Below are 17,339 nucleotides of genomic sequence, written 5' to 3'. Positions count from 1 at the left end.
TAGGGACCCACCAAAACATCGATATTCGGGGCTTTAATACAACTAAATTCAGAACCGTGGAGTCCATGGGAATATTCTTACTTAGGGCCTGCGAAACGCTGATTTCCTAAATTTGATGAAATTTCAGTATTAAATTCTCAAGTCCCCGATTGTCATCAGGGGCCCCAAATACTAAAATTTAAGAAGCCTAAAACACTGAAAATTACAGTCTCAAGACCTCTCTCATTTAGACTCCAAGGGCCCTAGAAGTTCTTGTCGTATTTCTTGCTGAGTTAAATAATTAAAAATAGTGATAGTAATTAAATAAATTCGCCAAAAATTGTCCGCTAGAATAATGCTTAGGTTCATTTTTTGGAGACTTCATCTCTGGAGTCATCACTGGGGAAAAAAACACATTGGATCTAGAGCCCAGACTCTTGAAAACATTGACAAGAAAAAATACTCTTGATTCAATCAGATTTTTGCATAAATCAAAAGGAAATCCGCTCAAATTAAGAGGCTTGGTTTTTGATTTAGGCAAAAATCCGATTAAATCAAAAGTATTTTTTCTTGTCGATGTTTTTAAGAGCCTAGACTCTAGATCCAATGTGTTTTTTTTCCAGTGACTGCTTTTTTCGGTACCGAAATTTTGCAACATGTAATAAGGTAGGCTGTAAATAACGTCACTGCGTAGCCAGGGAGTTTGCGTGGGTGGCAAAGCGATTGAGAAAACTGCAGGTTTTCATCAATTGACCGCCTAAAAGAGGAGTCGAGGGGCGGGATGAAGGGGGAGGCTTGGGAATTGTAGGTCACCCCCTGGGTCACAGGGAAGGTGGGCCATTGATGAGATCCTCCATGCGCGTAACGCATCTTACGCGGGGATGCGCGACCACCCTCCGACCCCCTGCGCCTCCCCCCGCCGTCCCCGCCCCGGACACTCACCTACCCTCCCGCCCACCAACTTATTGATATTCTGCGGGCTTGCGCCCTTTCCCGCGAGCAACAGTGTCCCGCTCAATTTTCTGTCCAACTCCCGTTCGCCGCCTTTCCGAAATATCGCTTTTTTATGAAAGTCCCGACTTAATTCGTTTAAGTGTTCCATTAACGGTGTCGCGTGTTATTTCTGAACTCCCACGATACGCCCCGGTGTGGTGGAGAGCCGCTTGATATGGAAATTCTCTTGAGGAGGAGAAATCTTCCGCCCTTCGAGGATAGTCTCGTTTAGCCTCGTGTCATGACATCGGTTTTTTGGATAACGCCCAAAGGTAACGTTGATCAATGTTTTGGCATGTTTAATCGACAAGATGCACGTTTTCTTGGACACACGATTTATAGAATGCGGTGATTGAGTATCCTCTCTCAAAATATCGAAAAAATTAGAAGTAAAAAAAAACGAAACCTCTTTGATTTAGCATTGAGCCTCGCTATACGAATTAGAAAATACCATTTTTGGCAAAGAAATAACGAAGAGGATTTTCGCTTACAAATAAGTTGATTTAATTGGGTAATGAGCATCCCCACTGGAATGACTCTATACAGTTTGATTTCAGGCAATGTTGAAAAACAGGTGTCTACGACTCATTATCAATTGTATTTTAAAAAATTATAAGTTTCGTGTCTTCAATATCCGGTTAGGCTAATTAAACGGATGACATTAAATGTACACATAATTTATGTATTATAGAGCATGATTGAACATTAGTTGCTGAGGCTTTTCTAAATGAGTCAAGTGAGGAAAGGAACGACAGCCCGCTTGATAAGCAAGTTAAAACAGTCCCGCGTGTCTCTGGAAATGTTTAGACTTAAAGTTTTAAAAATAAAAGGGATCAGAAGAGGAGATACTGAAGGGCTGAACTTCGGCACACAAGAGGTACTTATGCCGAGACTTGTAGCGCACGTAGCCTGGGTACGCATCCCAGTGACCTATTTTCAAGACGCACAATTGTTAAGGTGTGAAGCTGCGTTGGATGAAACGTATTTATTTGTGAATCCTCCATCGGTTTTAGCATAATTGACTGTTCAATTAACACTCGAGTGGGGTTGTGGCCACAAACCTCCTTTAATTTGTGTCTTGTTGCTTTTTTACGTTCTTTTGGCGGTTTAAACTTTGTGATTGAACACCAGCTCAATCTACATAATGCATATAAGTTAGAACATCCGATGTTTCGAACAAACTGCTCCAGCTACATCTTTATTTTTTCCCTCGAGAGAAAGTTAGAAACGCGATTCTACATCAAAATTAGGTACTCAGTTATACTTCAACAACGTTTAATTGACAAAATCACGGTGAATTGTGTTTTTCACCATGGCGGCTTTTAATGGTTCCCCTTACTTTTCTCTCATCAGCGTCGCACGAGAAGTGACTATTTTTGGTGAATATTTGCATCGAGATGAATAGGCACAAGACAAATCCATCTGAATTGATTTTTTCATGGAGTATAGCGTCGACCTCATACTTATTAAGTTTAAATTTCGCACGGTTCATTATTTGCGCAGAAAATAAAATTCACGGAAATTAGTATGAACACCGGATCAAAATTTCCAGTCATACATTGCATTTAGATGGTTTTTACTTTTTAATAACGAAAAGTGCCAGCAAACTGGGACCGCGCTTTTATTAAACGCCCGATTTATTGTTCTGTAACTTGAACAAGGGTTGATTTTCAAAATTTGTTGGTACTATTTGCCCTCCAAATTACATCAAGAACTTCTCTAAGCTGAGGTACATAGTTATCCCACCCTTATTTTTTTTTTTTTTTTACCATATGGACTATTTTGCCCGCCTCTATCATCATTTGTGTTCTCCTATTTAAAAATAACTGATAGGACATTTTTTCTTTCAAAGTTTTTAGAAAACATTGTTCCTGTGATCAAGGCCGGATTTACCTATTTGCCGCCCATGGGCCGCATGTATTTTGCCGCCCCTTCTCATTCGTTTTGAAACATCGATTCAAACAATCAAGTGAACGTGCCGGAAGAGGAGGGGTGCATAAGACGCGTTTACTCGTGTTGGGCATATTTTTTGTGAAAGCCCTATCAACACTAGCCAAAGTTAACGGAACTTTGCGCGAAAATTAAGTTCCGTAAACCTATCTCTGTGTGGACAAGGCTTTTCATTTATAAGAAATAAACGAAAAAATTATGAAAGAATAAACATGAATGTGGTTTAATGGTTCTAATTTCCGCCACCGCGCTAACCGCACTGTGTGTGGCGCAATGCATGAAGTACCCCTACAGTCTTGTAGGCGCTATGCGTTTCACGCCGACCGCTGCGCGCTGCTGACCGCACTGTTTTTAAGTGCATTCTAGTTTCACTATTAATCGGCATCGTGCAGCGTGATAATCCACAAATCCTTAGATCTATTAAATGGTAATATTGCTTTCGTGTTTCCAGGATGATCCGGTAGATGGAGTATGGTGTCATCATGGACGAAGCGGGAACTTCTGCGTCTACAGCAGGAGCAGGAGCCGGCGGGGAGGTGATCGAGGATGAGTCTGATTTGAGTAAATTCGAGAACAAATCTGGGTTGGCCGAGGACATGAAGTTTCTCGCCTCCATGCCGGAGCTTTGCGATATAACTTTTCTCGTGGGCGATTCGCGAGAACCTGTGTGCGCTGTCAAAGCGGTCCTAGCCGCACGAAGCAGGTCTGTATTTTTTTAACTCCGAAAAATCCAGTTATATCGACCTATATAGACTGATAAACGAAAACGCATAAAAATCGGGGTACAAGCTGAGAAGAGGACAGATATTTCGTCGCTCCTATGACGTAAGGGCGTATCTCGATTTCTACGTGAGCCCTGATCTTCGTATAATCCTATGCTTTCCGGGGCTCATGTGGAATTACAGGTACGCCCTTACGTCAGAGGAGCGATGATTTTTCGGGACGTTTCGGGATTTACATGCCTTTTTTTAACCGATGAAAAACTTGATGAATAACAACAAGGGCCCCTGCTCAACGGCAAGGCAAGACTGAAGAGAAGATCGAACGGATTTTTAGACTGATCGATAAATCTTAATGGTCGACGATAGTGTTCGATAGGCTAATTATTGGAAGTTCTTCAAACGCTGTACGTGCTGTATCGATGGTTCTGAGAAAACCACGTATCTTGGTTTGCGACGTTGCAGACTTCCTGTCATATTTTATTTTTTAGAGAACTACTCAATGCAAATTCTTAAAAACTACTACCACTAACAATTCGCTCTTAGAGCGCTTCTGTGCGCTCTGCTCCATCCAACCGCCACTGATAGCGATCCTGCCAGAGCTCCTCCGGCAGATCCCACCTCCTTATTTTCTGCCGTATTCCCTCAGTCCATGATTTGGCAAGGCGTCCTCTTCTTAAAAACTTCTTTGGCTCTTCTTCTCAGTGTTCAGCAAATTCTGAGAAAACTTAAAGGAATGATGTTGATTTGTTCTCCTTTCAAAAAATAGAGAGACAGACGAAGAGATTTTTAAAAACCGCCAACGAGATACCTGGTTTGTGAGTTTTACTGTCGACATGGAGTTACATAATACAAAAAAGTATACCATAGCTGCAATATTTTGAGCCATCGTTGTTCCCAGAAAGTTGTTCAATTCTTAATTTAAAGTCGGGCTACTCTGATAGAAGTTAAAAATTAATATCACAACTTTCAGCGGTATTTTAAGAAAAAAAAATATATTTAATTGTAATTGTTTTACTGTTTGGCTACAGAGTATTTTACAAAATATTATACCAAGCTCCAAGTCCTCAGAGGAAAAAAGATTCTACCGAGAAACTACGTCTCTTTCTAAAGAGAAGGAGTGAACCTCTCCTAAACTCACAAAGTTCTACCAGTCAGGTAAGGGATTTTTCTTAGCACCCATGTGTTGTCATATTTCTTCCAGTTGATCGATCGCACAAAAAATACAAAAGCTCTTTTTATTTTACTCTCAACGGCAAGCACCAATGTCAGCTTTTGATGTAGATTTGAATGAGTCATTCGCTGAACCGGATCGGAGAAATATGTTTTGTTCCTTTGATTTCGCCAATCACCAACCCTCCAGTTGGGGTGGAATTTGCAGTCAAACAAGATCAATGATTGATTGCTCTTTTGAACAAAAGGGACCGGAAAAAATAATTAATTACGTTATTTTGAGCTGGCCGATCTACTCATATGCTACGATGGAACACTGCAATGTTGACAATTTGGTATCCATAGACGCCAAGCTTTGTCCAGTTATTTCGATCTGATTTACGAAAAAATTCGGGAAGTTAATGTGGGTGTTTCAATTTTTTCCATATAGATAAGTTTTTTTTTTTTTTTTCTTTTTTCTTTTTATAATCAGAATGAATTTTGAATTATCTACGGCTCTATTTTTCTTGGTATTGGTATCGCATCGGGAGCAGTGGACACATACCTCAGAATTCAATACCATGTTTGTGTAACCGACGGCTTTCATTTTTTTTTTTTTTTTTTTTTTTTTTTTTTTTTTTTTTTTTTTAAACTTAGATGTAGAACACGACTACTACGTATTAAGTGTTTTTAAAAGCTTTCATGATTTCCGGATTGTGCACGCATAGTATAAGGTATACGTTCCTACTTTCCCCTCCTTCTCTCTATTTCTCTCTCCCCTATGTGCTCCTGCTCCCCTGCTGTGTGATGTCCTCTTGATTTTAAAGCAAAATTGTGATTAATTTCTCTATTAATGCTCCACATTTTTTTCAGTGTACCCTTTGATGTAGATGTGCTTCCCTTCCTTTTACAAGATGTAACAATTTTTTCAACAATTTTTTTCACTATAGGAAAGTGATGATGATCACACTCTGTCAAATTTACTTTGAAACAACGGGAATTACCATTTGTGGGCGCTTCGTGCATTTTGACGCATACTTCGATGGAGTAATTTTAATGAGACTATAACGTTTAGTAGAATGTTTCGCTGTCATACAAGAAGGAGCCATACATATTTGGGGGGACAGTTTTTGGTCCGATTCGTTGGGACTCAATTTAAAAAAAAAAAAAAAAAAAAAAAAAAAAAAAAAAAAAAAAAAAATCTGATCTTTGTCGGATAATGAGACGAAACAGACTCGTTGCTTTTTAGGATTGCGGTGGCGTTTTTCTTTGGTATATTAATGTTTGCTTTTTATAAAACGTAGTTAGGCTTTTATTTTCTATTGCATGTTGGAGTAAGCTTACTGCCTAGTGACAAAAAACTTCTGTCCTAAATTATTTCAAAATCCTGTAACTTTTTGTTGGTGCATGCCACGAAATAAAATAAATAACTAAATAAATAGGTCGGCCGCTGCAAGTTGTCAAAAGTTTCCATTTGTGAACAATATAACTGCGCCGAGTTTCCACGAGCTATAATCTTAATTTAAATGTAAACCATCCAAAAACATGAAACGGTCCATGTCAGAAGTAAGCCCTGAAAGGAACCTTAGATAACTGCAAAATTGAGACCCTTATAATCCTTATATAGGAGTCAGAGGCCGGAATATTCGGTCTTTTTTACAAATATAAATGCACTTTATTCCTTCTCCTCCAAATTAAGCTAGCTTCAATCTCCTAATGTTATTTTTTTATTTACTTAATTTCCTGTTTTCCGTCACCTTAGAAAATTTGAATTTTGTTTTTATGCTTGAAATTACTTCAAATTTTATGATTTTTATAGGCTCAAAAACAGTTACTTCAAATTTTTACTCTTTCAATTTTGATTATTTTTATCATTAGTTCCTCTAAGAATAATTAAAGTTCTTTTGGGTGGTTATGCTTCCGTAAAACTATGTACAATACTTTGACTAAATTATTTTAAATTTAAATTCAATTTCCTGCCAAGAAACTAGGACTCAACGAAACGAGGAGCTTTTTGCTTGTGATTGTTTTTGAAATATAAATTAACCTGTGCTAGATTGAAGATCATCTCTATGTCTCCCATTAATTTATCTGCCCCTAATGTATATTGCTGCTAGCTTTCTTCAAATATGATCTGTATATGTGCCGTGTGTTCTCTGTGTCGCAGCGAGGATATACGCAGCAACTTGCACCTATTCAAGAGGTAACTTTTTCAATGTCTATTTGCCTTCGATCAAAATACGACGATTGTTAGAATACCAAAGTATCCTCCTTCTCCTAACTCGAGACCTGACGTAGATGTACACTGCAAGAATAAGGATTCCATCAAAAATATTGCTAAATGTTATTTAATGGGGAATTTCACAGAGACATGTTAAGTTACAATTTTGCCAAAAAAATACTGCTATTGGCTATAATAATGCTATTAAAAATAATGTTATTCCGTCGGAGGACCGCTATAAGTAGAAATCGTTTGCGTGAATAGATCTGCTCATTGTCCGCAAAGATCATCCGTAAATTATTACAAAGAAAAAAATATTCTCTTCTATTGGTGTGACTGCGAAATTTTTAGAGCTACAAATATAAGGAATCACCCCTCTTTTGATTTTTTCCCCCTCGTGAAAATATTTCCCAAAATTGTGTCAAGCCTTTTTTCTGAGTATAGCCCCTCGCAAGTGAGCTAAAAAGCTCATTCTGACTCTAAAATAATCAGTTCTGCGCGCAATCTTGTAACATGAGCTACTGTGGACGAGTTTATCCAAAATAAAAATCTCAAATAAACTTTATCAGTATGAGAATAGGAAAATTAGGGGTGCGATATTCTTTAAATTACTGTAGCCATAGCCAAATTATTAAAAAATACAAAGTTGGAGGAGCCACAAAATTTATGCAATGGTTGGAGAAATTGCATTTCTGACAGTCGTCGTATAGTTCAATTCACCGAGAATAATTTCATTCCATCTATTCATTCATGTCATCCCATTTTCAAAACGCGAAACTTCCAAAATTACAAGAAAATCCTAGAAATTAAAGACAATTTTGGTGTTTCATTTTCAGTATCGAAGGCCGGGCGCGTTGAATCGGAGATACAAGAGGTTAAAATAAATTCATATTGAACTAAAAAAATTGGTCATAAAAAGAGCATGTTACTTGTCCAGTGTTTTTTGCAATTGTCTTCCCTTCTTTCAAGAGGGAACCTCTAACAAATATTATTTTTTATCATCGAGATAAATGTTGCAATTTATGTTCCTCCATGATCTAAATAGACTCAGCTTCTTTCTAATGCTTCGGTACGTGTGGTGTGTCACTGTGTGAGTGTGCTTACTTCCAGCTCGTTCATTGTTCATCTTCTACATCCATCTACTAGTTTTAAGTGTTTAAGTTGCGTATACTGAACCCCCTAAACCAACTATGTGGGTGTCACAATACGAAAATCCTAATTAATGATTGGAACCTAGAATAATCTTTAAGAAGTATCCACGTGGTTCTAAGGCATTCCGATTATAAGCAAATACTATACTCAAATTCGAATTAAAATGTCTATTGCATTTGCAACGGTGCAAAGGATGAGGGACCTTGATGCTGGAAACATATTTGTATCGAATTTTTGGTGCCACTGCGTACAGCTTTTACGGACGTTTTGGCTCAACCATTTCGAACCGAAAGAAAGTTGCAACTGTGTGAAACTTCAGTTAAAAAAGTTTTGGTCAGTAACTACGCCAGTAGTATAAGAGAATACAATTTTAAGAATTTACTTGTCGTACCTAAGGTTTAAAGTCGTCGGAGTGAAGCATATCTTTTTGTCTGCTATTGACGCGAAAATTAAATTAACCCTCTCGACTTATTTTTTGAGCAGTGAAGAGGATTTTTCCTCGGAAATTCTAAGTACCAAATCTTTCGCCAATTTGACAAAAGTCTCTCCTTCGAAAATTTTCCACCGCGAAACTGCAGCCTCCTCCTCCTCCTCCTCCTCCTCCTCCTCCTCCTCCTCCTCCTCCTCCTCCTCCTCCTCCTCCTCCTCCACCTCTTCTTTAGGATGAGCTTATTGATTTTAAAAATACTCTTGTATTACATTATGCTTATGGCAAATTTAAAGAGTCGATACTGCGGACAAGCATTTTTGTAATCGAGCATCTTTTTAGCTCTCACTAGGATCGAGAGAGAGGTAAAAAGATCGCATCATCCCGAGTCTTCATGCGGGGCTTCATGACATCAAAGACGCTGCCTTGAATCCGCCTTAGAGCCGTATCCCTTATGTGATATAAATCCCATTAGCGACTTCCAACTCCGTATTGCACTTTCAGCATTCCTGTGAAGAAAAAAAATTTGAAGCGCCTTCATGTCTTTGGTACGCAATAAGGGCAATCACTGAGTAGAAATAGTTGCATCCTATAAGTTAAACAATCAACATCGTATGTTCCGTATTCAGCAATATTACAGGTGCGCTAGCAGCTGAGGGCTCTGAATCCAATTATTGCCGTTCTTTATATCTAACATCATTTACCTGGTTACTATTACTTTTCTCTTTTATATATTCATATAGGAGATCACTGAAATAAATACGATAGGAAATCTAAGAGTTTTGTTCTCTAGAGAATTTTCTGAGGTTAAACGCACCAAACTCTCTTCCTTGATGGCGTAGCCCTGCAAAGTTTTTCCCTAGAAATAGTCAGTTTTATGTTTCGCAGAATCTCTGAAAATTGCTCTCTTTTTCCATTAATTAGAGCCACAGAAAATGTTGGAATGTTGTAATACCGACAACTGTGGCTTGAACTTAAGGACCGTTTCAATGAAGAGCACACAACAATTTATTGCTCGTCTATAGACCTACACTGAAGAGACAACAGTCTTTGTAATATACTTCTTACTAAAATTATTTAATTTCACGAAAAATTCCACAGGAATAAATCATGTAAATAAGATTAGAAAAAAATCAACAAAATTTGGGAAATACTAACTGACCGAAGAGTCCTCACTCTAATTGAATCAGTCAGAACTAAAACACACCAACTCGGAAAAATGAAAGTAATCAAGACACACACAAAAATGCATAGTAGATGAAGAAATTAGTCTGAAAAAAAGATTTTTGGTGCCGCAATACAAGCACTTAAGGACATTTTAAAGGTCCAAGTTGGAGTAGATGCGCTAACTTCAATGACCTTTATGAAGATTGACTGTCTTGAATGAAAATTGAGTATTTTCGAGTTACCGGGTTGGTGTGTTTTCGAAGCCACTGATTCAATTATGAGCCCCCACACTTAATTTATTTATGTATCTTACAGTCATATTTATCATCTCACTACTCTTCTGATGTGCCTTTAAAAGAGGTACTGATCAAAAGATTGTATTATCGATGAATAACGGAACGTGATTTTGTTACAGCCGCAGCCCCATCAGCATCAAACCCAAATTATTGAGGAATTCGAGCCTGACGTTTTTAGGCAACTGATAGAATACATCCACACAGGGTGTGTCACGCTTCAACCACGGACCTTACTCGGTGAGACATCAGATATAAACATTAGCAAAATGGTGCCACATTAGCATCCCCCGTGAAGAAATTATATATATAGAAAACATTTCAAAACATCACAAAAGATGTACATCAAATTTATGACCCCCATACAAAGCTGCTAAAAGAACCCAATTTTAATGAGCTGTTACCCGTAAAAGAGCTTTTAGGAATTAGGCTTCCTACATCAGGGTCGCGGTCGTAGCAATTAAGGGCCTGTCCGGCTGACAGAGCCTCAGGCCTCCCTGACAGTTTCCCGACTACCCCCTTTACGTTTGGCTTAGTCTTACCGTATTCCTACCTCTGTTGCATTTTGCTACAAAAAATGTTACACCACGCATCCATAATTCCATACCCACCTATATTCAGGTTAGAATTTTTATTGTCATGCACAAACACATTAAGACTGAATGTAAAAATCACATTCTAAATAAATAATTTATTTCGTCCACATACGTTTAACTTTAAAAATAAAATTCAGTCATAAAACCATACGCAGTTAGGGGCTGTTTATAAATTACCCAAAGCTCTACGCGGGAGGGGCTTAAGGAAAGCGTTACGCCATTTCGCTTTTAAGTGTTAAAGGAGAGGAACGGAACCTGCGGCACAAAAGCGTTACATGAGCGGCCAAAACTTTCGAAAAAGTGCATGCATTATGTAATTTCGTGGTTTCTCTTACAATGGAGCGTAACCACATGCAACGATGCCAAATTTCCCCTGGCAAAGTGCATTTGTACCATGAGAATCTTAAGCATTTCTAACTAGAAATCCCATAGATTTTTCTTCGGATCTGATGCAAATATCAGAAAATTTTTGGACGAGAATTGCACAGGTACATTCTCGTAAACAATTGAATTGTTCGGGTCAATTTTGCAACGTTGGAATGTCGTTACGTTCCTTTTTCCGAAAAACAACAATTTATGACACCCCCCCCCCCCCTGTTTCTTCGATTCCTATATTCAGTATGAGGCGAGCTTGTCAAGAAGCAGCACTTTTATGTCTCCGACTTTGCTTTGTTTAGGTGTAATGAATGCTGCAGACTATTACGGCTTGGACGAGTTGAGACGGGCGTGTTTTGGTTTCGTGCAATGTTGCATCAATGTCGATACCGTTTGTGCACTTCTCGCTTCGGCTGAAAGATATATTCAGTACAAATGTACGAAATCGTTAGTACAAAAGGTAACTATGAGACCTTCGTTTAAATACAATTTTACTCTTTTCAGGGCAGCATTCTCCGCTTTGTCCGTTTAAACATGGGCACAGTGTGTCTAGTTGAATTTCGAAAAATATTACGATATCCAAGCTTATGAAAATATTTGTAAGTGCAAATATGTAGAGAACATGACAATTGTAATCAATTAAATATAAGACTGCGAGTTGCTTTTTTCTTCTGAAACCAGGGCCGGATTAAGGGGGTGGCCACATGGGCCGCGGGCCGCGGCCCATGGCAGCAAATCTAAGGGGCGGCAAAAATTTGCAATTTTTTAAAGTGTAGGTATAAAATAAATCGAGTTTTTAAAAACAAAATTACAAACGAGGAAAGGCGACAAAATCTCTCATTTCCTGAGGGTATAGTAATTTCTAATTTTGTCGTCTCTTAGTGATACAAGAGACAGCACCTTCAATAAGTAGAGTTAAGAGAGAGACGAAACACGCAATTTGGCCTGGAACGGCGCGACTTAGAGAGCCATGATAACGAGGACTTGAGACGAAAAGGAGAAGCCCTCGGCGCGGCGATCGGCATGTAACACATATTAGCACCTACAAGACTGCACGAATACTTCACGCATTGCATCAATCATAGTGCGGACATTGCGGTTAGCGTGAAACGGATAGCGCCTACAAGAATGCATGAATACTTCACGCATTGCGCCAAACACGGTGCGGTCTGCGCGGCGCGGCGGCGGAAGTTAAAATCATTGATCCACATTTATGTTTGTTCTTTCATAATTTTTTCGTTCATTTCTTTGCTGAACTTTTGCTAGTAGTGTTGACAGGGCTTTCCCAAAAAATGTGTTCAACACGAGTAAATGCGTCTTGTGCACCCCTCCCCCGCTGACACGTTCATTTGATGGTTTTTATTGAGTTTCAAAACGAATGAGGAGGGGGCCGCAACATACAAGCAGCCCATGGGCGGCAAGTAGGTGAATCTGGCCATGTCTGAAACTGCGTGTTTTGAAAACTTCCATGACTTCTCTGCTCTGCGTAAAGAATATTCTATGAAAATTTCAAGGGATGATATACTCATCCGTCCTCTATTTAAAAAAATGGAATATCAGAGGACATTTTGAAACGCCTAAATTGAATTGCAAGATTTCGGAATTTTACCGTTGATATGGAAGAACTCAGATCACACCCCCATTTTGAACAACAGGCCTAGGTACAAAAAAATGATCTAAGAAATAAAAATAAAAAGGAAAAGTTCTCTTATCGGATCTAATGGAAAGCACACGACGATACATTGTTGTTCTTATTTCTTTTTTCTTCATTTCAGGTTTTAGAATTTGTGGATGAACACGGTAATGATGTGCTGAATCTGGGCTCATTCACGCTTCTGCCTCAACATGTTGTGCGGCTAATTTTAGCTCGAGAGGAATTGCGCGCCGATGAATTTACTAAATTTCAGGTTAAAATTTAATATTTTTACTGTCTTTTTTCCAGCTTTTAGGCTAAAGTATGCATATTTTTACAGAATTTTTTTTCCAGCGACACGTTTTCCTCTAGGCAAAAGAGGAAGCATATATAAAACATTGATATCATATTCTTTTATTATTTTATTCTCATAGCTAAAATACCCTAGGCCGAAATTCGAAAATTTCCGACGACGGAAATTTAGATTAAGCCTACTTACGTACCTGACATCATCACATTCTTTAAGTAACGTACTCTATATGCGAAACTAATACTGAAATTCTAAAATGCATATCCGATTGCGACGTTGCAAATCTCCGGTATAATGTTTTATTTTTTTAAAGAAAGTTAACAAACAGTCTGCCTTGACATTTCTTCACTCATTCAAACAAATTAACAGAGATTCTTGTTAGTTTTCTTTTAAAAAAGTAAATATCGTCGGAGACTTTCAAAGATTCGATCGACCTATTAATTTGATCGGATCTATTAAGGTACAGATGTCGGCTCTGATTAATTGTTTTTTTTTTTTTTTTTTTTTTTTTTTTTTTTTTTTTTTTTTTTTTGAGAAACAAAAATTGATGTTTATGCTACCTTCAGATGGTATTTATTCTATCGTTCACTAAATCCGCGGGTAGATTTTTTCTTTAGGTATGGGAGGGAGGGGAATATTTCTAGTATTGAAAGATCGATACCAATTTCATAACCATCTTGAATTTTTTTTCCAATAGTTTGTTTTCTCTGTTGCAGGCTGTACTAATGTGGAGCAAAAAATATTGTGATAATAATTCTAATAGTAATCTAAAGGATACCGTAGGTAGTTTTCTAGAGTTCATTCAGTTTCATAAGGTTCCAGCCAACGTCCTAATGCGAGAAATTTACCCTTTGACGCTAGTTCCGTACGACATCATTATGAATGCTCTTGCTTACCAGGTGTGTTATGCAAAACTGTTCCTTTTCTTAACCTCTGCATCGTGTATCACCCAATTTTGACCCTGGATTTGCTCTCTCTGTATCTCTCATCACTCTCTTCCATTGCGATTCACATAAAATTCATTTTCACTTACGTGGAGAAATCATTGCAACTGAAAGCTAATAAAACAAATAAAACGTAAAAAAAGGTGGTAAAGTCAAGATAGTGATTCTTCATCATCATTGCATGCCACTCAATAACTTCAGAATCCAAGAGAAAATTGAAAGAAAAAAGAGAAGTCTGATCCTCATCAGATCAAAATTTTTTATTTCACGCAAAAACCGATTTTGTGCTAACAATAGTTCGCTAGTTAAAAATTTCCGCAGAGCAACTAGCGAATTTTCTCCAAACGAAAATTTTTCAACTGGAGTAAACTTATCTATTAGATGATTTTTCCCCCTCTTTTTCTTTGAGTAGCTCAACGTTGTTTGTTCCATTAATTCCATTGTTGCCTGGTTTAGACTTTGTCCGGAGGTGACTACCGCCTCCCATGATACTTATATTTTCCATTAGTGCGGTAGCGCCACTCTTACGATTCTAACGTATAATTTTGAGTCAAAGATACATTTCTAGTTTAAGTCTCGATGTTACTTTTGCGTTTATAATTATTTTAACCGTCGTAACAGTGGTGCTTTGTTCTTGGGACCGAAATAAAATTGGTATCACAAGAGAAATACTGTGACTTTGTTCTAAGTTGTCGCGTTCCAAATCAGATATACCTACACATTCTAAGAGCCGCAATTCCTATTTCTCCGTTTCCCACATTAGTGTGTGTAATGATGAGCACTTCATGTACTATGACATATTATTATTATAATCGTAGCTAAATATTTCCATACCTACATTCCTCCCCCACCCAAGCATGTCCATCTCCCCCTACTACGCGAAAGGATCTAAGACAGCTCAACAAAATTTTCCAGTATTTTTTAGACTCCTTTCCAAAAGAGCACAAGGTTATTACATTTTCTATCACTTTCCCTAATTGTAACTAGAGCTGTGGCGCGAAGTTTGAATTTCAACAATTTTGCAGTTTCGTCTGCTGTTGATAAAAACAAACAAATTCAATGCAAGCCAATTTTTTAAAAGTGAAATTTCATTTGCTTTTAGTATTTATGCTGTTTTTCATTTTTTCATTTTCATTAATGCATTCAACAGCAGACGTTCATATTTGTTTTCGACCAAGACCGCAAAGTTATTGAAATTCAAGTTTCGCGCCATTGTTCTACCGGCGGGAGCCGAAAGCCAAGTTCTGGCTAGAGTACCTAGTTCTGGCCGAATGAGTGGGGAAGAGCATACATAATTTTCACTTACTATGTGTCTGGCCGAGGTTTTTTTCTTCACGTAGGATTTAATGGAATTGAAGTGAATTATCAACATTCACAGGCTTTCTTATGTTAAGATTAATGCATTATTCCTTGGCAGGCAGACCCAAGAAGCGTGGACCCCGGAAAGCTCTCTCCCAACAGAGTGAGGAGATCCGCTCAAGGACGCTCCATGTCCGTTCAAAGTTCCACCGACCCCCTCGGCTCCAACACAACCCTAAGCTCCAGCGAAAGCTCCGAGATGGTCTCATCCGAAGGTCACCCGAAACACAATTCTAACTGACGAACCAGTCCGAGTTCAAATGTTAACTATTTTTCTAATAAGTCTATTCTTGTTATTCTTTTCGATGTTATGTATCCTCAGAAATGTGCTCATTGTTTGTATCTAGGGACTCGATTTATTTATTTTTGTTCGTGATGTGTGAAGGGCGAGACCACTACTCCCGCATGTAAACAAATCTTGGGCGCCGAAATCATGTTCAACGTTTAAATTGATATGAGGAGTTTAATGTTTTTAGGAGTGACTCTGAGAAATGTTTATGTTTCTAGTATCCACCCTTTCAGATCTGACTACACTTTTACAAAAAACGCCGCAAACTATGCATAAGTACATAAAAACGGAAGACAGATGCAAGATATGCATTAAGGCATTTCTATACTCTGTTTGTTTCAGAGGCGTGGCGTGCTGTGCAATATATCGATTGATCTATCATTTAAACCTGTGGGAAAGGACCGATAGTAAGGTCTTCTTCTTCTTCTTCTACTAACAACTAGGGCATGGCCCTGTTTGTCAAGCCTTCGAGTGCCAAGCACAAAATATTAAAAATTTAATAATTATCTGTAAAGATTCGTCAAGTCAATAAAACAAATAGCAACAGGAACATAGTAAGGTGTTTGCAAAGAACACCTTCATAATCGATTCTCTACCACAGCTTCAAATGGGGAAGCATCAATGATCGATCACTCACGCCTCGCGCCTCGCCACTGTACTAGTGTCCCGTTGGAAAAATTTAGTTTTGACTGAACCAGATTTTCTAAGTGACACTTTTTAAATTTGAGATTTTGCATTGTTAATAATCTATGAAGTTGATTTCCAACCGAATATGGTGTTAATGAAAAAAAAGACAAAAAACAAAGTTTGTTAACAATTCTCACGTCAAAGGACACACGCATATACTTAGATCCAAGGAATGTGTGCTCTCTGCGAATGCTATACTGTCCTTGTATTTGCTCCTGTCACCTCAAATATTAATGATCACAGAAAGCGAGGTAGAAAATCAAATCAAAAACCTTTCAAGCATGTCATGTTTATACATGTAAAAGTTGGTTGATTGTGTGATCATCCCAAGAATACGTCTCTTTACTCGTTATAGAGGAGGAAGCTCACATAGAGTATGATTTCCCTTATGGAGTTAAACTCTTTGACGCAACCCTTTGTGATGTCATGTTTTGCTGATTAGTGGGAAAGTTTATAGATTGTATTAATTATTAAAAAAACGAAAAGTGCCCGAGCCTTCATGTTTCTTATGATATATTGGTATTGATGTACATAGCTAATTTAAATCGAATTTTCAAGAACACTCTCTTGTGTGTGGACCACGAATAATAATTCATATTATGCTGCCAATTTTAGCCCAAAATTACAGCGAATCTTATAGATGTGCAATGTGCCAAAATCATTTGTAACGCGCGCTGTGGCCGTACTATGCCCCTATTTTGTTCTTTGCCATAGACCCAATTTTTCATAGAGAAGAATAATCTTATATTGTATGATAAACATGGGTAAATTTGAATAAATTCAGAGCTGAGCCAAACATTGGCTTAATTTTCAAAATTACCACTCCATTATTGCATCGCCGTTCTTTGCACCGAGTCATGTCCAATTTTCAACCTCTGAAGCCGTATTCTCCTTAAAAATGTCCGTTTTCGTCAATACATCACCGCTTTGAAGGGACTGTCACTTTTTACTTCATCAATTTATTTTTTGAGACGTTATATGTAGACACGATTATTGCCTCAGTTTTCCTGTGTACACGAATCTTTCCGCCGACAATTTTCAGACTATCGGATGGGCCATTCTTTTCAATAAAATCTCTTTTGAATGGCTAGAA

The 17,339-nt window shown here is 38.0% G+C and overlaps 1 protein-coding gene across 4 annotated transcripts; it reads left to right on the top strand.

Moving 5' to 3' along the window:
• Window positions 1–964: 964 nt before the first annotated feature.
• On the top strand, window positions 965–17,339 carry gprs (speckle type BTB/POZ protein). 4 transcript variants are annotated; one of them, XM_019052205.2, is made up of 9 exons: window positions 965–1,244; window positions 3,374–3,625; window positions 4,673–4,799; window positions 6,961–6,996; window positions 10,176–10,293; window positions 11,327–11,484; window positions 12,800–12,931; window positions 13,684–13,866; window positions 15,333–17,339. In XM_019052205.2, exons 2-9 carry the CDS (start codon window positions 3,387–3,389, stop codon window positions 15,375–15,377), a joined length of 1,038 nt encoding a protein of 345 aa, XP_018907750.1. In that variant the 5' UTR covers window positions 965–1,244; window positions 3,374–3,386; the 3' UTR covers window positions 15,378–17,339. The 4 variants fall into 4 exon arrangements, with proteins under 4 accessions (XP_018907750.1, XP_018907748.1, XP_018907751.1 ...); XM_019052203.2 differs by having other exon boundaries at window positions 15,329–17,339; XM_019052206.2 differs by lacking the exon at window positions 6,961–6,996.

This window comes from Bemisia tabaci, chromosome 5 (assembly GCF_918797505.1).
Source record: "Bemisia tabaci chromosome 5, PGI_BMITA_v3".
Classification (NCBI taxonomy): Eukaryota; Metazoa; Arthropoda; class Insecta; order Hemiptera; family Aleyrodidae; genus Bemisia; species Bemisia tabaci.
The sequence above is the reverse complement of the archived record's forward strand: the minus strand, read 5'-3'. Positions and strand labels throughout refer to the sequence as shown.